The sequence below is a fragment of the Neopsephotus bourkii genome, unplaced genomic scaffold (genome assembly GCF_033783945.1).
Source record: "Neopsephotus bourkii isolate Nb327-2 ecotype Australia unplaced genomic scaffold, CSIRO-AGI_Nbou_v1 NB_1825, whole genome shotgun sequence".
Lineage (NCBI taxonomy): Eukaryota > Metazoa > Chordata > Aves > Psittaciformes > Psittacidae > Neopsephotus > Neopsephotus bourkii.
In genome coordinates this window covers 7,941,916-7,963,410 of record NW_026902298.1, presented here as the reverse complement: position 1 = coordinate 7,963,410, position 21,495 = coordinate 7,941,916, and the positions used below count along the sequence as shown (strand labels likewise).

The window sequence follows — 21,495 nt, the reverse complement described above, 5'->3', positions numbered from 1 at the left end:
TCCTCTAATGGCTGGTTGAATCAAACTAGGTGTCTATTAAATAGATTGAAAAATACTAGTGGCCAGTGTAGGTGTGCAAGAGCTACTGTACCTCAGATTTGCAGGCCAGTGGGAGACTTACTACCCTTCCAATAACCACGTACTTACATACACACACAACCTTTCAGTACACAGTAAATATATACACATGCTGAAACACTGCAGTACTATGGTGATTCTCTCATCATTAAAACAGGCAACAGTATTGTTGGTTCAGTTGAGCCAAAGCCTAAACTCGATGCTGTCTAGGAACAGCTCAGCTCAGAGTGTGCTGCACTGAGCCCAGCCGTTCCACTGGACAAGCAAAAGGGGAAGCTCAACACATGGGCAGGAGCCAAACTGGCACCAAATGTGATAATCCATGTTAGTACAAAGACACTAACAAAGCCTCAGTTTATTTGCAAGAGAGAAAAAATATCCTAGTCCCTGTGTAGCTGCCTGAAAGAAACATGATTTAGATTTATACGTGGTGGCAGAAGCTAGCGAACCTCAGAGTAGACATAGGAGAAAAAGCAGTTTCAGGGTAATTAATGAAAATTGAGGATGGGAAGTGTTCCCTTGTCTTAAAAGGATTTAAATCAGTAACAGATGGCTTTGTAAAGCCACTAATTCATCCAGCCATTGAATACAAATGTAAGAAGTAACATTGCTGTGCTTGCTAAAAATACTTCTAATGACTATAGCCGAAGTTACAGCAATAAAGTTAAGAACTTGCTTTGTAAATCAGTTTTAAGGTTTGCAGAAAATTATTTACTGGAATAAAACTATAAAAATCTAACCTATTGCTAAATATGAATCTGAAGTCACCTCTGTGTGCATGTGTGGATTTGTCTCAAATCCCCATTCCAGTTACTCTAGATGTCTCTCTAAATGCTTATTGCTACTTTCTACGTACAGCCAGAGGACAGTGATAACACAATGATAAAACAATGCTGTAATAAAGTGATGTCTGTTTTCCACCTATCACTACTTAAAGGGATGTTTGATGTAGTAAATTCTACAAGCTTTGGAGGATAAAGAAATACAGGCAGCTATTCTGCAGACCACTTTGCATGTTCTAGTACAAGCACCAACTGAACTGTTCTGCACCAAAATGGTGAGGTTTCTTCTATTGCTACCTCTGGGTTTGAGCCTCAAATCAAACCTTGAATTATGCCTTGGTTTTTTTATTAATGGGTAATACACTGGTTTTATCTAGCTTACATTCCAACTGACATGTAAATAAGCAGCTCTGCTGTTCTGAAAACAGTAACGTTTCCATTTATCTGGAAAAATAAGCGATTTTATGGCGCAATAATGCAAACTGCAATGCCTCATTTAGAGCAAAATGCATTATTCTGGTAAAATATTGCAGAATTTGTTTCACTCTCTAAGTATTGATATTATAACATTATTGTTTGTTATGAGATATGCCCTGTGGCAGATGAAAACTCCCCATGCACCACATCATGCAACATACTCATGAGTATAACAAGTTAATAATCCACCAGGTTATAATTTATAAGTCTATATCCTGTACTGAACCAAACCAAAGACTATTCTGAGTCAAAAAAACTGTTCCACTTTAACGGATCTCTTTGTTCTAAGATGGTTATACTGGATTAGGTAAAGGAAATCTCAATAGAAAACACAACCCAACTTAGCAAATACCTTACATCCTGTTTTAAGGCAGCACTCCTGAACAGCAGTAGTTAGTGGTTCCTCTACGCTTCTATTAGTTCAACTACTACATCTAAACAAAGGTGACAATGGGTTAGACACATAAAGATTATTCATAAATAACAGATTTAGAGTCAGAGCTCCTACATTTCTTTCTTGCAAATGCCTCAAGTAACAAATCAAATCAGTGTATGGTTCGATTTGTTCTGATTAAGCAGTTTCCAATTCAAAAGCTGTACTATAGATATCCAGTCACTCTGACAAATTACCCACCACCTCCAATGGCTTCAGAACTAGTGTTACATTAGTGAGAGCTGTAGATTTCAAAATCTCCTTCTACTGGAAACTGAAAGTTTCAGGTTGGGTAGCACTTGCCCTAACGTGTTGCTTTACTTATATCTGCCTTTGTAATTGGGCAAATACCAAGATTCAAGTAAACATCAACTAAACCAGTGAAAACTAGCACCTACAGTAGAGCTATGCAATCTCTCGAGATACAACCACCAAATTATAATCGTATTCCATTTCTCATTGTTTATCCAAGTGAAGAAAATCACATGAATTAGCAACCACTGAATTGCTTACGAAACCCCACATTCAACGACAGCTGTCTCTGTTTCACCTCTAAGACTACTCATGTGCTTTTCCATACGGTTTTCCTGTATTCTATCCAGAAAAGCCATGACACACACTGGAATTCTTACCACCAAAAATATGACTGGGTTTGAAGCAAGGAATAAAACCATGTATTGTCAGAAATGTCAATGAAAAGTCTGTGAATGCTATTTCCAGGGGCAAGTTTAACTTTAATCTTGGAAATCTCATGTGAAAATTAATTGTAGGGGTTGGACAAATCAGTGTAAGCTTGATAAAAACTCAGTCAAATGATACCATGCCAACCCTGTTCCAGCTCACATCTACTCTGTTTACCTGCTCAAGCAAGACAACTTTTCTTCCTTTTCTGTATTGATCTTTTATTTGTTCTGCTCAACACGTGTCATCTTCAACTACTTCAGTCCGCTCAGTAGCTGACAGTGAAGTCTCCGCCTTCAGAAGATCCAGAGACCATAATTACACATAAAAAATGATGTTTTCTCTTCAGCTATCCTCATGATCAGTCCTTTCAAAAGAAAGGATCTATCTTCCTGTCAAACCTGCCTTTCCACACTGAGATTCTCTGTATCTCCATGCCCCTAAGCCACCAAACCCCCTCAAGCAAGGGCAAAACACCTGCTCTCCCTTACATTTTGCCCTCTGCCAAACTGGTTTCTCACTTCCCTAAAGCCTGATGCTTGCTGCAAGTGTTATAAATGGGACTAATTAGGATCCTAGTTGCCCATTAACTCTTTTATTATTCCTGTGACATTTATGATAAATGCGTTATATTACTTACAAATGGTTGAGGTGTCACTTACACACAGCAGCAGAAACTTCAGAGTCAAGGGAGAAATTTCACAGTGAGACAGACTAACTCCACCAGTTGTGACAACCACTCACTACAATGTGTAGTACATTTAACTGTCCTTGGTTCAACACAAGAAATTAAGTAGCTTGGCATTCCTAGAAGTGCAGGTGAATCACTAATTTCTATTAGAGCACTAGTTATCTTTTGCATCACAGTAAATATCTTCTAAGATGGCTTTCAATAGCGAGTCTTGTGCATTGCACGTGTATCTCATAAACCAGAAAACCCCTGCCTGTCTCCAACAAGTCTACAACCACAGCAAAGTCGTGATTCCTCAGGATCACCATAGCCTCTTAATTCAGTTGCAAAATTCAGAACAGAGTAAGTCTGATGAACATAAATGACAGAGAAATGGATTTGATTTGCATGTAACAATTGCTTCTTTCATAATTAATTACAAATATACTGGACTGTGTAGAGTATGGATTAATGTCCCCACTCAGCAATGCATGGGCATGTTTAACTACTCTTCTAAGCTAAGGCTTGGAGTAAATTGTCTATACAAGTAATTATAATTCTTCTTTCATTTGCCAGCAAGCCAGCAGAGCTTTGTGCCAAATCAGTTACCCAGACCCCTTGCATCCCTTTAGAGATCTTTAAAAAATCCATACACGTAGTTAGCATCCTGTAATCCTCTCCATTAAATTATACATTATTCACCATCAAATCCATCTGCAAAATCAGCCAGTACAGACTATTCATACTTCCTACTGATGAAAAGCCTAACAAGAAATCAACTTCTAAAAATAAAGCATTGTGTAAACCCCTCACCTAACACCAATAACTGTGGTTCGAAAGCATCCCTGCACAGAGTTCATAGCAGCATGATTTGTAAGCTACTGCTTAACAGTTTGCTAAATGCTTACTCTCAAGAAACAGTAAGAGAAATGTAATGGAAGACCCAGCTAAAAATGCACCTCCATTTACATGAGAAGTCTGCAAAGCCTGCTCTTTCACTTGTCAAAATATGAAGAAGCTGTGCAACTATTTAAATTCCATCACCATGGGAGTTCAGTGCACACAACAAATAAAAGCTGCAGATTACATCCTCTCCCAAATGTAAATGCCAGCTCTGCAGAAATGAATGTTGTGGCACCAGTAAACACTTTAGCAAAGCACATACGCACCTGAAGAAGAAAAACTAAAATCAAATCAAAAGCTCATAGAGACAAGATTTGGTTGATGAACCCTGAAAGGCCTAGTTTCAAACAGAGAGTTCCACAGAATCACAGCATCACGTTGTTGACCATGAAAAGGTTGTGGAGGGAAGAAGAGGAAAATCCCAAATCCTGATTTTGTTGCAAACTGCCCAGTAACACTAAAGAAGAGCACCAACTATTGCACCAAATCCTAAAATACCAACCCAGAATCCTCCAAACTCTAAAACGTGAAAACATTTGTGGTGTGACTGGAAAGAGTATTTAAATACATCCTTTTTATAAAGTAATTTCTATTGCAATGACATCCATTGCCTATTTTTTATGTGACTGTATTTATAGTGCACTGTTGGAAATATCTCATTTCAAGCCAAGGTGATTTGCTGCTTTCTCCATGGTTTCAAACCAGCATTAGACCACTGATATTTCTGACTGCAGAAACAGTTGCATAAAAAGTAATCTATTTCAATGACTGCAAGACCACAGAATTGATAGCCTACAGTAAATACTGAAATCTGTCAGGCAAAGAAGAACAAAACCTCCCAAACGTCTCTGATAGTGTGCTCCCAAATAACAGAAAGAACAAATCGAAAATTCCCAGCCAACCTGAACATGGTTCTTTTCTAAATGCTTTCCTAAATGCTGCACGAGATGTTAATATAGATCAAGTGAAGTACATCATTGGTGTCACTCCACTGCACTTGCTCTTCAGAAGCATCATACCACTTTTATTCCCAACAAAGGGAAAACATCACTATTTCCCCAACAGAACACGGAGAATCAAATTGCAGGATCTCCTACCTCGATCAAAAAGTCTCCAGTTCTCAGGCCAGCTTGCCATGCTACTCCCCCTTCGTCCACCGATTCCAAGTACTGCAAAGCAGGAAAGGCTGGAGTTGGGGTGAATTCTTCAATTGGTGTATCAGCTTTAAAAATAAACACCACATTAAAATAAGAAAGTTATGGAGTGCTTGTAAATACCACTTGAGTAAAAGCCTAAGACTGGCCACTGAAATTTATGGTTTAAAAATGGTGGGTTCTCAAAGTAAGAGGGTTCTGCCTCAGAGGATATTAAGATGCTGGGAATAAAGTGCAATCTCTCTGCAATAGCAATCCACAGGTCTTCCACTCAGAGAGAAAAAGACATGCTTCTTTACTGACACAAATCAAATCAAGCTGCATGAGGCAAGAGCTGGATTCTGAGTGGTCCAGGATATTCAGTATTACTTGGAAGTAAGCCTTTGTATGCCTAGCAAAATGCTTGTAAATCTGGCAACATCCAACTGAAAATAAATGATGTACCATAGCCAGAAGAGAGCATCTGGCCAAAAGGTGGGGGGCATGGGGTGATGGGATGGGATGCAAAAGCCCAACCTGATTTTTCTCTTCTAGATTTAGAGGTATATTACAAAGAAGGTAACAGAAGGAATCACTTTTTAGGCAAGGAGGCAGAGCAGGCCCTGTAACAGCTCTCCCTCTCTCTGTCACGTCCACATACAAGCAGAAAAGTCCTTGGGTCTTTCACCTGAGGTGCCCTCACTGTTACAGAGAAAATCTGGGCAAAACTGCTGGGCTTACACAGAGGGAGTAACCTCTGTTCAATGCACAGACAACTCCTGCCAGTGGGTTAGCTGAAAGGTGCCCTTCCTAACACAACTCCCAACATGTTTCTTTAGCTAAAATCAGAGAAGCTTTCACAACACTGAAAATCTATGGTTTAGGGGTGTGGGAACAGAGGAGAGCAAAAACGATGTCCCAAGAATGAAGATGTGGAATAATGTTCATGCTCAAGCAAGGCAAGGGAGAACCCATGTAAAATGAGGGGGAGCAAGAAATGGGACATACCATCATATGTATGTTTTTTAAATACAAAAGGAGCAAACTGGACTGAAAGTTAAAAAGCAAAGCATTAAATAGAATGCTTTTTTTAACTCTTAGGGATGCCATTATTATACGTTTTAGCCTACAGAAAAGTAACATGCAGCTTAACATACGAACAGCTTTTAAAATGAGCACACTACAGGCCATGCAACATACGTGCAGCTTTTGAAGATATAAAAAAAGATCATATTTTCATACTAAAACTGCACCAATGTCACCTTGCAGAAGATCCACACCTATTTTAAACAAAACATCACTCTCTTGCCTATTTCTACTCGCAGACCTATTTCAGTAGACTGATATTTGAAATAAAGAAGCAGGTTTTATAAGGAAAGCAGGTTTGCCATAGTTAGGTAAAACTGCACAACAGAACACATTAAGGACAAAATATTACATGTACCAACACAATAGAAATACAGACAAAACTTTCTCTCCCCCCCCAAAGATTATATAGTGCTTCTCCTATGTAAAAATGCAAACTGCTTCAGACAGAAGCCACTAAAATCCGTCTGAGTAGTACAGCATACAGAGAATCCTGTTGTCTAGCAACCAAGTGCACCAAGAATAATTCCTGCTTATATTCCGAGATGTATAAATTTCTTCATGCCAGTGCACATCACACACACACAAACACACACACAGAAGCACATACCTTTTGCCCCTCTGAGCACAAATCCAAATCCTTCATTGTCTTTTTTCTGCAGGACCACTGCCTTTTCTTCTATTATGCAGTCACTGTAGAGAGAATTCCGAGGATAGCGACCATTATTACATCCCTTCATCACCACTGTAGTAGCTGCTCCTCCAGTGTGCAGGTTCATCATCATCACAGCCCGTTAATCAAATAATATTGCAGTAACCAAGCATGGGAAAACAAAGAACAAATAGTAGCGAGGGGAAGACAAAGACTAAGCTGAATGATAAAAGAGAACATGACAAAGCAACTTAAATGGAATAAAAAAGGCAGAGAGGAAAAAGAAAGAAGAAGAAATCATGCATGGTGGTTTGTATGAATGAACATGTGATCATGTAATCTGTTGGCTAGCTAGGACTCTAAAAGGAAAAAAAGTAAGTGAACTGAACGACAGTATCATTAAAAAACTCCTCAATCGTGGATGTACCAGATGCATCTTCTAGTGAAGCCAAAATGAAACCAACCAGAAGAAAAATGAGGCAGCATTTTAAATTTAAAGAGAATAAATTATGATTTTCTATTAGCTAACTAAAAGGCACAAATATATTCTGAAAGCTATGCCTTGCATCAAAAGCCCTTTTTCAATCCTATTGAATGTTGCATGCTGCAAGAATCCCACATGATCATCTGACAGCCTACAATGCTAACAACGTGCAGCTGCCTTGGCGTCATCAGGCACCAATTTCCACAGCATCAAGAATCTGCATAATTGAAATAGTAACAAGGCATGCACAAGCAGGAAAACACATTTCTAAGGAATATTTCCCATCTTCTGATAAACAATTAGTATTATAAAACGAGGAGATGGTGTAAAGGGCTATTTATGTAAGCAGTATGTCCTTAAAGAGAAAGTAGCCTTAAGAATCTTTCTGTCATTGGTTAAGGAAAAAGTAGATGGTAGAGGAGGAAAAGGCATAAAATCCACATTAAAATGGGATCTCTCCAATGCAGGGAATGATCTGCAAAAGCCTCACGTTGTTTAGTGCTTTTCATTAAACTCTGGATTACTAAAAATAAGCTCACAGTGAAAAATGATTCTGACCGCTCTTTAAGGTATAAAATCATTACACAGCACAAGTTCTTCTGAACAAAGGCAGTGTCAGGGGTTAAGTATTCATGAATCGGAAGCGCTGCAAAACACGCTGCTAGGTTGGCTTTAACATACCTACAAACCTACTTAAGAGAGAGAGAAGTATGAGCAAGTTTTCTTTCTTATTTCTTTCCCACCTGACTGCTGTGACCACTGGTCTCGTACACAATCTAGTCCCTAAGGCACTGGATACGCTAACAGACCGGACCCACCCCGGTGCCATTAATAATCCAGAATGGCAGGAGGAAAATAATGAAATTAAAATCAGTGTGACCTTTTCATTTAAAGCTCTGGACAAAGACAAGGAGAATGAGAGCAGGACACCAGTGGACAGCGTCCAAACTCCACATCTTTTGTGTATTCCAGGCTATCCTTTGGGTGACTTTCCAGCTCCGACGGATGTGACTTCTTACTGCTAATGTGATGGTGTAGCTGTGTCTTCCAAACTCCAGGGTATTTAAACACCACACAGGAATTTAAACTACCTCAGTGGTGACTTTCTGAGGAATAGATGACCTCCATAAGTATCAACAGCTTTTGAGTACTGTCTCAACTTACTATTATTTATCTTTCTTACTATTATTACATCAAGTGGAAGGTGTCCCTGCCCATGGCCGGGGGTTGGAACTGCATGAGCTTTAAGTCTAATGATGATTCTATGATTATTTACTATATAATTCAGATATTACCTGTACTTAAAATTAAAAGCCAAACACACTCCTGCTCATGGATATGAGGGTGTGATGGAACTTGCAACCCACAGAGCCCTTGCTGTAGTACTGAAACCCTCCATCAACGTCCAATACTGATAGAAACTGAGTGAACCTACAAGTGCACTAACTCAGTTCTTCCATGTCACCAATCACATTTTCAAGATGGGACCCATACTGCTGAAGAGTCAACAGTAAAGCTGTCTTCAGCCTTCTTCTTAATACAGTCAAATTAATTAAAACCCATTTCCTTCAAGTTTCCTTGCAAACAATCAATAGCTTAATAGAAATTAGAAGGCTGCTTTTGAGAATCTAATCACGGAAAGTGTTTGGTTCACAGATAACTCCTCCTCTTCCCTCCCCAAATCCAACTCTTATCTCACTTCATTAACATAAGGAATTCAGAAGCCCCATTAGGTGGGTACCTCATCAAACCTGGCTCTGAGTCCTTCATTTTTGCTGACAAAAGCAAACAAATTCCTTTTATCATTCCTTAAAACACAGAAGGATGAAGTTCCAAAAGCAGTGCTCAGAAACTTGGGATCAATTCACCTGATCATGTTAAGCACTCAAAGAAAAGGCATCCAGGGTCCTGTCGCAGCCAGCTAATGGAATCACAGGTATTTTCTAGTCATGCTCACGTCTTCCTAATGTAGAGGGTCTACAACTGTTCAGATTAAAAGTGTGAAAACCACCTATGATTTTCTTTTCATGTGCTGCACATTTATAGCATAAACTACCCAGGTTTAGACTTCACTTTAGACATTGAGAGTGGGAATACTAAATTGCCAACATTTCACAAAGTTTCATGGTTTACAAGCAAGGGGAGGACAAAGGCAAGGGAAGAAGTGCAACATGACTTTTTGGTAACATGATGTACAAACTGATCTCTATTACTTGACAAATACAGCTTAATAATATATTGTTTCAGTCACATACTACATTAAGAAAAAAACCCATCACAGCCTGTAAAGCAAAAATGTAGGTCTGAAAACTTCAGAGCTGTAGTTATTTCTCCCCATTTATGTTTCAGGAGAAGGGCACCTGCAAAAATCTTATTGTGTGAGCAGCCTGAACTTGTTTAAAGCCATCACAAGAAAGCAAACTGATTCTCCACACACACCCCAGTGCTGCAGAACTCAGAACTAGCAGCAGGAAAGGGATGGAAAACAAACACGTGGACACAAATAAACCAAACCTGCAGCCTCTACACCCCTTTCTCCAGCAAATTCACTTTGCACCCCTGAGAGAAGGGTGGGGCAGAAGGAAAGAAAGAAGTTTAACCTGTTTGCTTTAAGGCTTTCATTTGCTTTGCCGAACAGGGTTCTCTTATCTCAGCATCAATCTGGACCTCTTCACTGAAGACATACACAGTCTACCTGGTTCTGGCAGGCAAAGTGGTGCCAACTGTAAAAGTAGGTCAAAATTTCTCATAACAAGCCTTCTTGGCAGCAGTTCTTTGATCCTGAAGGTGTTGTAAATACTTAGCAACAGAATGGTATAAGCTATAGCTCCCAGTGACAAATAAAGGCGACATTACATTACAAGCCTTTGCAGAGGTCTGAGCTCAAGCAAGAGGCATTTCTTCACAGGTGCTTTGAGTACAGGCAAACAACACACTCTACAACAGTCCCTGCTACCTGCGACACATCAAATTTCAATAGGTAAAATCCTTCAAGTCCATTCCTGCCCCATCTCAAACTGAAATCAAACAGCATCAGAACCAGATCTGTTCAAACAGCATCAGAACCAGGTTTTCAGAATGCTACTAGTTCCACATTATGGTAATGAGTAATTTTAAAATCAATAGCTCCTTACTTAAACAGGGCAGACGTTACTTGGATTTTTGGCTGTGTAAGCCCAAGATTCACCGCACACAAAGCTAAATGCAAAGTACAACCTTTTGAGTGCAAAATACTTCTGCATGAAGTACAGTCTTACATATAAAAACTTCAGGCTAAAAATGAGTCAATCAAAAATCCCTTTTGCTTTATCCAGACTCTATAAACATTAGAAACCATACTTGTTCATCAGTTCGTGTGGCTTCCCTAACACTTCAAGACTCAAGAATTGTGCAGAGATGCTGGAATTTCCACACTTTTACAGACTTATCAATGGAGAAAGGGAAATACAGAGTTACCCACGTTCAGACAGACACCTGAGAGTTGACTCAGCACTGTTACGTTCAACATAACCACTGTCTTTTGTGTAGACTTTTCAAGACAGCAAGAATTTCTGCTTTGCTAGCAGCCCACTAAGACAATACTTGAGGAAGGAAGCAGAAATGTCAAGTCCTTCATAAAGATATGTATGAAGAAAATAAAGGTTGAAGCACAGGTTCCTGATGGAGGCAAACCCAGGAAACCTAGCTGCCATTTCACAACTAGAGTAACTACACCTTATCGTAAAGCATGACTTACTCCAAAAGTTAAAATACTAAATAGCAGAGATGGAAGCTGGCAGGACCATGGAACACGTTTAGGCCAGTTTGTATCTTGTGTACCAGTGCTGACTTGAATCTGAAAAACAGCACATAGAGGATGCTCCACTCATCATCATCTGGAAACAGAAATGGCTATTTGGCATATCGTCAATCTCTCCCTAAGGCAGAGAAAACATGAATTTAAATAGGAATTATTTTCCTGATTCTCTCCCAATTGTGCATCCACCAGAAACATAACCGAAGCCGAACATTTTCAGCTTTAACAAACTGGACTGCAGCCTTCCATGGCAGCACAATTATCTAACAGATCATACATGAGATTCAACCAACCAGAGTTACAACCCAATGAGCGTGTTTACTTCCTATATTTCTATAGTTTGACTTTTCAACTACTTATTCTTATCTTCTAGCAACGCTTTCTGTAAGCACAATATACTCTTACAAAGGATATTCAATATAAAAATACAATTACATCTTTTGTCCTGCCCTGAGTCAAAATACATGCAGACTTGCTCTGCACAGCTGATCAATCCTGCCAATACGATTTCAGTCACATAAGACAAGCCTAACTGATTTTCCTGTAGAAAGTATGTTTACCTGAAGGTTTACAGCAAGATGTGTTTGGGAGGAAGGCAATATAGATGGATGGTAAGTACCTCAACATTCTACTCGAGGAAGGCACAACCTGTCATTAGAACAGAAATACTGCAGAACACTAAACTTTAAGCTGTTAAACTTCTTACTTGGTAAAGATAGAAGTCCAGGGAGTATAATGATGGGACAATAAGTAATATATGATGGAGAAGGGACGAACAGAGTCACACAGACAATGACAACAATGCAGGGTTGTCTTTTCTGCTCCTCCATATTTGAGGCCAAGAGTTTTTTCACAATGGGGTATAGATAAGTAAAAACACTGTTTCCTTCCTTTGCAGTGTTTGACTTTTCCCTTTATTTTCCTTACGTGAAAACCCGTCAGCATTGTTTGTAGGAAGTCACAGATGTAATTGTTTCTCATTTCCTCACATACGGACCATGGTACAAGCCTGCATTTCCTTCCATGGAGTTACTGTACTTAAAGTGGAGTTAGGCTGAAGTTGAACTGTTTCCCAAAGCAATGATTTCGTTATCATGATCCAGAATTCTCCCATTAGCACAACATTTACTGTTAAAACTGAATTAGATGTCGTATTTGGAGGCAACAAAGCTGCCCATCCATAGAAGCTAATACAGTTCTCAAAATAGTCTTTAGTGTCTTCAAAATACACTGGAGAACAAGCATCACTCCCGCAGGCATTCCCAAGGACTACAAATCATTCTGCTGTTTCACCAAAACAACAATTACAAAATCAGGGCTCCATATGGACATGAACCATGGAATAAAATGCTTAGTGCTTCCTATGGATTCCAGCTTCACAGGTGCTCTCAAAGAAACTGCAACATCTAATGACAGTGTCTTTACTTGCACTTCCAACTGTTGGTTGTCTGTCAATGCCTTCCTGGCACCCAGGCAAAAAACAAAAGAATACAGGGAAGGAACCACCACCATCTTTGCACTGTTGTTCTCTCTGGCTTTATAATGTGTGGCAAATAAATTCAAATTGCAATAGAACTGTAACTTCTCCTCAGCCAACTTTACATTTCCCTCATGTATGAATGGCTAACTCAGCACAGCCATGTCTTCCTTAGCTGGGGACCTTCAGGCCAAGTAAAAGAGTGGGAAAAGAAAAGAGGATGCTTCAGTAATGCTCCTATCTACTTCTTATATTCATATAGTTGTCTTTTTCATCTCCTCTATCTGTGCTGTTTCTACAGAGTTCAGTGAACATCACACAGATCTTTGATCATGAGAAAAACAAGGCTGCATATTTTAAACTGAAATTCATTTGTCGATGAAAGAGGTATATGCCAAGCTGTAGCACGCCATAAAAGACATTTAGGTACTCCCTAATTCTTCTATTGCCCAGAGGAAATGACAGAGTACAGTAAAACCTGTCAGGGTGTGTTAACTTCTTCCATTAAAAAAGGTGTTTCATTCACACTGTCAAACAAGTAAACAATTGTGAATTGGGTTTTGAATACTTGATGCCCTTGGTAAAAATGAACACTTCTTCACCAAGTTATCAAAACCATGATAGTGAATCGTGATATCAAAATCATGAAGTGATTCCCTAACAATTAGGAAGTCAGGAAGCCTGTTCTGCTTTTTCCAGCCCTGTAATTGCCAGCTGCCCAAAAGATTACTCATAATTACACAAAGAAGTAGCCTATGGTAAAGATGGTAACAATGCTGTATAATTCGTTGAACTTACGCTATAAAACATTACAAAGAAATACAGGTTTGAAAGAGAAACATTACATTTTGTAACACAAGTGCAAAGAAACTATTTTTTATGTAGAACTAAGGAGAAATGTCCTCTATGTGTATGTATCAGTCCACATTCTTTTATCCACCCTTTAGCGATACTTAATATCCTATTCTTTGGTGGTAGGAGTAGGTGATCTCAAGGAACACCTCAGCTGACTGATTTGGCTAGTACTACTGTTAGGTTTTTTCCTGTCCTCACCTTATGTTGCTGGAACTGCAACCACTAAAGTAACGTGCTGACATGGCAAAACAGGAAGCCAAAACAACCTCCTGGAAACAGAAAACATCCAGTAAAAGCCTCATTCGATATGATACAGAAATCTCAGGATAGGATATGAAGAGGAAAAAACTCAATGGTAAGGTCATGATCCTATATACATACACACACAATATATACTTGTGTGTATATATACATGTGTGGTACATGTGTGCTCACGTATATGGACAAACAGATATCCATATATGAATATATATATATACATACAGAATACAATGAGTCTATATACACTCTTGTTTAAGAGGAATGTTATTATTCTCTTGCCTCTGCGCTGGTAAGGGGAAAACAAACCAGCATGGTGGGGTGAGGAGAGTGGCAAAGTGAGCTTAAAAAAAAGAGAAGCATCATTGTCTTAATTTCATTTGCGTTTTAAAAATAAGGGTCAATTCAAGTACCACATAAAGCAAAAACCAAACAGGAAACATTTAGGCAAGTGTCCTTCTAGTATAGAACAGAAGAGTTTTATAATGCAGAGACCTTCCAGCCATTTCATACAGATGTGCCATCAACTGAGTTAGTATTTGGGCTACAGCACACTCCACTTATACCTAACACTTAGTAGCAATTTTCAGTTGTAATTATCAAGCATTCCAACAATCTAAGCCTGTACTATTATGATATTAATATTCATCACTCGTACTATGAGCCCTGAACAGACTGTACAAACATACAAATGTTTAGGGAACAAGAATATTTATCCACCTTAGTCTTTAAATCTGTATTTCTCTACCCCAAACCAGCTGCAGTTCCAGCCCTTGATACTGACACTGAACTACACAGAAACAGTTTTCTACCTAAGCACCATAACATACGAAGTATTTACACAAAATGAATAATAATAGCTATTAAGAACAGCACTCCTTTGCTATAAAGGCTTTCAAAATCAGTAACTTGCTAAATGTTTTTGCTAAAGATGGTCAGTGTTATTACAGACAACCCCAGACACAAGGAAAACTGTGTTCAAGGTTAGCAAACAGGACAAGTAACAAAGGTACATCCAGGGAAGTAAGATACTAAGATACTGGTATGAGTGTACAAAACTGTAACTACATATAACAATAAACATTTTCTTTAGCTGTTCTTAGAAAATCAATCTTTAAAGCATGAGCATATAATAGGTTAAACTAAGGAAGAAATTCTTTATTATGAGGGTGCTGAGGCACTGGCACAGGGTGCCCAGAGAAGCTGTGGCTGCCCCATCCCTGGCAGTGTTCAAGACCAGGCTGGATGGGGCTTGGAGCAAGCTGCTCCAGTGGAAGGTGTCCCTGCCCATAGCAGGGGGTTGGAACTGGATGAGCTTTAAGGATCCTTCCAACCCAAACTAGTCTATGCTTCATTGATTACATCTGCTTTCCTCAGGATCTCTCCATTTCTGTTTCTGTAATACACTTTAGCCACGCTTTCAGGGGAAAAGAAAGTGTTTTATTAACACTTACAAAGTGTGTTACAAGCCCTTTAAGGTGGCAGCATGACACTGCATGTCTTTGTAACTATTACTAATCTCACTAGACATATCAGAATCATAACTCGATTTGCTCACTCAGAGAGTCTGAACATACTAAAGCCTAACATAAGTAAATTACAAAATAGGGGGAAGAGACTGTTGATTCCAGGAATGCTAACCATGAGTTTCAAATCAGTTTTAAGGAATCCCTCTGGCTTTCCATCACACCTTCTTTGCTATGATAAGCAGAAGGAATAACCATCCCCCTGTCCTGCATTCCCTGGAAATGAAACACAGCTCTAATCACAAGAAGTCTGAGTAACCCCGACTGTTCATTTCAGCTTTGCAGATGTATTTCACTTCAAATTCTACATTGTGCTGAAGCGTACAGGGCTTTAATCATCATCGTTGAAGATCCTGTACCATTTCTTGACATTTGAGTACAAGGCATGTTACAAGTTTCAAGTTCTGTCTTGAAACAAATGAGGTATTATCACAGACATAGGAGAAAGTTCTGAAAACATCCGCTCACTCTTTTCTTCTCCAATAACATTAATAATATAGGATTGAGTGAGAAACTTGGATTTTCTATGATTTGACTAAAAAGACACTAAGAGGTGATTTCAATTAGAGCTTAATTTTCATGTATCCCTTTAAAAATCACCATATGATTTTACAATCTCATTAACATCCAAAAGGACGTGGCATCTCTACTTCTTAGTGTGAGGTGTCCCTGCCATGGGCAGGGAGGTTGGAACTGGATGATCTTAAGGTCCTTTCCAACCCTAACTATTTTATGATTCTTCTGAAATACCTTCTCTCCTCTCACCATTTATCTAATTACACCAAACCCTTGAGTTATTTCAAGCCTACTCCAAGTTTTGTTTGCTTATCTGCAAAACAGCTTGAGAAATGTCCCCCTGAGCAGCTTTTCCTGTCTAACACCATCATCCTTTTCAGCATTTATTTCAACTGTGGGCCAGGTCAGCTCACAACTTTAGTAGCAGCAAGAAATCACTGACTGTACCACCTGATGAAGAGATTGTTTTATTTAAATTGGCTATTAATTTTCTTAAGTAAGTGAATGTTGAACTGGAATCTCTCCTAATAAGGAGACAATATATAAGGACAATAGTCCCCCTTTCTTTGACATTCAGCCATGGCTCACTGGTTACACTGACACATAATTCCTGGAAAGGTGAAGGTTTTCTAAGTACTGGGTAGATTTTGGTTTATCATTTCAGCTCAACTGAGTAATTAAAATTCACAGAGTTTAATTTTAAGTGTATTTCAGAATTTATGATGTTTCAAGTGTTTACAGTACAGGCATGAACCACTTCTGCTTTAGTTACAACTGTTCTACAACTCTGACAGTGCTATGCTGTCAGGCTTTGTAATGCTAGTTTAAAGGACCATAGAACAATGGAATGGTTTGGGTTGGAAGAGACCTTAAAGTTCCAACCCCCTGCCACAGGCAGGGACATTTCCCACAAGACCAGGTTGCTCCAAGCCCTGTCCAACCTGGCCTTGAACATCATCCCATGTTCAAGTGATAATACAGTCTACTCAATATCATCCCTAGTTTTCAATTTCAATTAAACATAATTCTGAGACCTTTTATCTGTGCCCAACATGCTTTTTTAATTCAAAACATCAAGAAATTAGAAGACACATGGGTAGCAGTCATTTCTCTAACCATGCAGTTGCCACTGTTTCCTAGTGCACGTATTTAACTTAACATTCACTGTTCTTCCGTTCCAAATTTGCCATGAAGTGAGTTTTAGTGAAATCCGTATTCATTAAAGTAAATCCTTTGTTAATAAATTTCAGTCTAAATTAAGCCTTTGCTAGACACTTTATGTCAGAGAGAGCAGGCACCCGAGCAACACAGCTATTCAGTTGGCATATCTGCCAATCATTCCAACCCAGCATCCCCAACCTGCGCGCCACAACCCCCGAGGTTGGAGCTAGCATCTGCCTCTTGGCTCAGGGAAAGAGTAATAGTTGCAAAAGACTTGGATGAAGAATCGATCCGTCTGCCAGGATCTTGGCATTCATCAGTAACACAAAGTACAGGTTTAAGGTGAAGCAGTCTAACATACATGGGATTCAAGCCCAGATCCTTATTCCAGGGGAACACTCTGACACAAGCTATAGCTTGCTATTTAGCAGGTCCCTTTTTGCAGGGTTTGACCCCACTCAACTGATAAATAATACTCCAGCACATCTGTTTTGTCCTAAGACAAAACATCCTCCTCCCACCAACATTATGTTTTGCTCAGAAGAAGTGACCAGCTTTACTTCCGGATGTCAACCCCTTCCTGACTTCTGGACAGTTTCTTTTTAAGATGAAAACAAGGACATATGTTGCCTGTCAGTCAACCTCAGAATTTGCCTTGTAGATCAACTTCTGAAAATACAACCAATATTTGGGAAAATCTGGCAGGAAAGAGGAAAAAAGCCAAAGTGGTTTAAGTTGTTGCTCCCACTGGAGGAATGCCCACAGTGTGAGCACGACAGTTATTTGTTCCTTTTGGCCTGCCAAGACTTAAAAATGCATCACTTACAATCAGAGGCACCATATGTCGGCTTTTGCTCATCTAGTGATGAGGTGAGAGGATGGCAGCCAAAGGTGTAGTGGGGCTGGGAATTAAAGGTCACCTAGAGGAATCTAAACCATCACAGTGGAGGCTCAAAGACAGGAATGTAAAACAGTAATTGTCAGAAACTTCATCACTCTCCTCTTCCCTAAAAAGCAAACGTTTTAATGCGTTTTCTTCCCCTCTATCCTAGCATGGAATTATGTATCCTCCTAACTAACCCGGTGTCACACCCTCACAGTCTCTTTTTGCTGTCATCTTCCATCATTTCCACTTCCTTTTCCTATGTTTTCTTTAATCTTCTCTAATGTACAAAACTTTATTCCTCCCCATGCACAGGACACAGGCTGCTGCTTCAGTCCTGACATTTAAATCCATCCTGTCCCTCAGCATCTTGTCAGAGGAGTTAGAGAGAAAATTGAACTTGTGAGTATCAGTTCCTGTGCAGGAAATGGCACATCCACCAAACCAACCCTTGCAAACTTGATGTTCTTTACCCATATTCACACAGTCAAGTTTTGACTAGCAGCAGAGGTAGATCCTTAAAGTTTTTCAGAAACCATTTTAAGCTTTAATTTGGGAAAGACTGTGTATTCTTTATGCCAACTTTGGTCTTGGAAACTCTTGGTCTTTCTTTGCTAACACTTTACTGCTAAAACTGTAGGCAAACATCTGCATGTCTGACAAATGTTAATCATTACTTTCAAAAGCATTAGTTGCTAAAGGAAGGATCTTACTGAAGTGCTTTAAACAAACTTCACTACTAAGGCAGTAAATGCACTTACAAGTTCATGGAAACCCTTATAACTCACTGAATCCTTCTGCATTTTACTGTATTAGATTTTCATATTGTATCTTTATGCAATTACACTCCAGATTTCAAAGAAGAGATACTACAGTTCGGATACATGCACACACATCCACCCTTTTTACCTCCTATTTTAGCAATTACTTTAAATATTTCCTGTAGTCACCGACATAAAAAGCTCAGTCCTGGCAGCAAACAACAGCAGGGGAGGCAAAGTCCAAAGCTGCTGATTTGCAAGTAAGATCATTTTCATTGGAAATTAAATAACTGCAAATGAAAACCTTTCCATTTTACATCTTTACCTGATCCACAAAATCTACAATATCTTAATTATTGCTTACACATGCATGCAATCTTACAAATTATATTGAATTATATTCAAGTGCGTGAGGCAGAAGGTGTTAAAATGAGCCACACTTGTCTCTGGGCCTCACACATTGAGAACAGTTCAGCACTATCAGACTACTATGAATTAATTCAGAGCAGGCATCAGGCAAGCCCAACAACATACCTTAGAAAGAAAGCAACAATATACACTCACAAAAACGTTTTACACACTTTGTGGTTTATAATTTGGCATGTGCTGACTGTTCTCTATGCCTAAAAGGACCAAGCATATCACATCTGCAGAGATCATGTATCATTAAGACCTCAGCGAGCATTCAGATGTAACCACATCACTACATCACATGGTTATAGCTATACACTTCATTACAACCATGAGCATACTCAGATATTTTTGCTATCATGTCCCAGTTTAAAACTGAGTTATGTATATATGCAAAAAGCTTCAAATACTATTGTTTTTACTACTCTCCACCACAGGAAACCAAGGATTATGTTTAAAGTCTATGCCTGCAGGTAAGAAGAATGGTCAAACCATTTAACCCCAGAATAAAAGGACAGAAATCATGGATTTGTTGTTAAGAATAAACAGCATCCATTTTAACGTACTTCCTCCAGTTTCTGCAAGAGATCAACTGAACATCCAGAAAACATTCGTACAGTGAAACTGGTGCCATCCAACAGCAAAACAAAAAAAGTCAGTCATGTCATTGCAGAAAGACCTGTTCTCTATGGAATGATGCTTCCTTCCAAATCGTTTGCCAGGATTTAACAGACTGCTGCTGATGGCTGTGCAGCTCTCAGCAAGGATGTACGCTGCATTCTCTACAACACGTCAATGGGATCACAGCTAAGCCATAACCAGGGAATGGTCCCTCAGCTCCCTGTCTAGCGTCATCTACTTCATCAATCACCAGAATTCTACAGAAGGTATCCATCCTTTTAAAATACATATTTAAAAGACACGAATAATCTAGCTGTTAGAGAGAGTTCAGAGGAGGCCACAAAGATATCCCAAAGGCTGGAGCAGCTCTGCTTTGGAGCCAGGCTGAGAGATCTGGGCTTGTTCAGCCTGGAGAAGGCTCCTTAAGGGGAGACCTTAGAGCAGCTCCAGTGCCTAAAGGGGCTACAGGAAACCTGGAGGGGGGCTTTGGGAAAGGACAAGGGGTAATGGATTTAACCTGCCAGAGGGGAGATTTAGATTAGATATTAGGAAGAAGTTCTTCCCTATGAGAATGGTGAGGCACTGGAACAGGTAGCCCAAGCAGTGACTGCCCCATCCCTGGCAGAGTTAATGGTCTTTAAGGTCACTTCCAACCCAAACCCTTCCACAGTTCTATGATTCTACTTATGTAAAATATCCACATGAAACTAGACCTCAAGCTAGATGAAAGTATTTCTGCATCAGATTGAGAGCTTCCCCTAAAAAAGCATACTGGCTGGATAATACACCTAATGCTTAAACTGTGAAGACAACACCATTTGCATCACAACACTGGGACAAAGACTGAGCTATTCAACAGGTAGACTCTGCAGGTTAAAAAATACAACCATAAAAAGCACTACACAGCATATGCTGAACTACCGGGGTAGCAGCTTCAGCTGTGCCAGAGTCTCTCTGGGCTGTAGAGGATTAAAGCTTGTGCTGCTCCATCTGACAGCATGGATGACAACATCAGCAGAGAAACTGCTGGGAAGCACAGCTGAGGAGAAGCTCTCATTTTTTTTAGGTGGTTGTATGTAAATTGACTCTTGAGGAGTTGCTTCTGCACTCATGAGACACAGATGCTGCCACCTGACTTTGGGTTAATGAATGGAGCTTTTAATTAAGCTTTCTTACACATACCTCACAGACTCCACAATCAAATCTTCCTCTTTCTCCTCATCCAGCAAAACCCAGAACTAAAAGCAGAAGGCGAATCAATTGGGTCCCATCATTAACTTTGTGGCAACAAGCCTTTGGAAAAGGTTGTTTATTACTACATCCTCTCCTGTGAGCTTCGTAATACTGCTGTACCCATAGGATGTCAAGGAAAGGCACCAAGAAAACTTCTGTGCAGTGATTAGTACCACTTAAAATGGTTAGAAAAAAAGAAAAGACACGAAAGGTGACTGGGCTGTGAAAAAACAGAAGACACAGAATAGGCAGGAAATCTTTCTAGAACGTGCCTCATAATTGCATTGAAGCTGGCATTAAATTACGCCACTGACTTTTGTTATTTCACTATTTTACTGGGGGTAGGAGGGAGATAATGCAATTGTTGCAGCAGTAAAAGCTTCCACTGCTGTATTCGAAAGTTTCCAAATCCATGAAAGCAACTGGATCATGTTTTCCACCAAATCAAGTTTATAACCTTTCCATAGTACCACAGTTGCTCCTATTATTTATGCCTCTGGAGACGAAAACCAGATTCCCACTTAAACATCACTCACATCACATTTAGTAACATTTTACATTTGAAATTAAACTCTTTAATATGCTTTACTTTGATAAGTTGTCTTTTCTCTGCTTTTC

At 39.4% G+C, this 21,495-nt stretch overlaps 1 protein-coding gene across 4 annotated transcripts in view; it reads right to left on the bottom strand.

The window, feature by feature from the left end:
* SHANK2 (SH3 and multiple ankyrin repeat domains 2) overlaps positions 1–21,495 on the bottom strand; it is a 339,902-nt gene that overhangs the window by 137,527 nt on the left and 180,880 nt on the right. For all 4 annotated transcript variants that reach the window (XM_061343497.1, XM_061343498.1, XM_061343499.1 and 1 more), the window contains 2 exons: positions 6,854–6,936; positions 5,122–5,246 (listed from right to left, as the gene is read on the bottom strand). In XM_061343497.1, the coding sequence (XP_061199481.1) occupies positions 5,122–5,246; positions 6,854–6,936 (208 nt within the window). The remainder of the gene's footprint in view (positions 1–5,121; positions 5,247–6,853; positions 6,937–21,495) is intronic.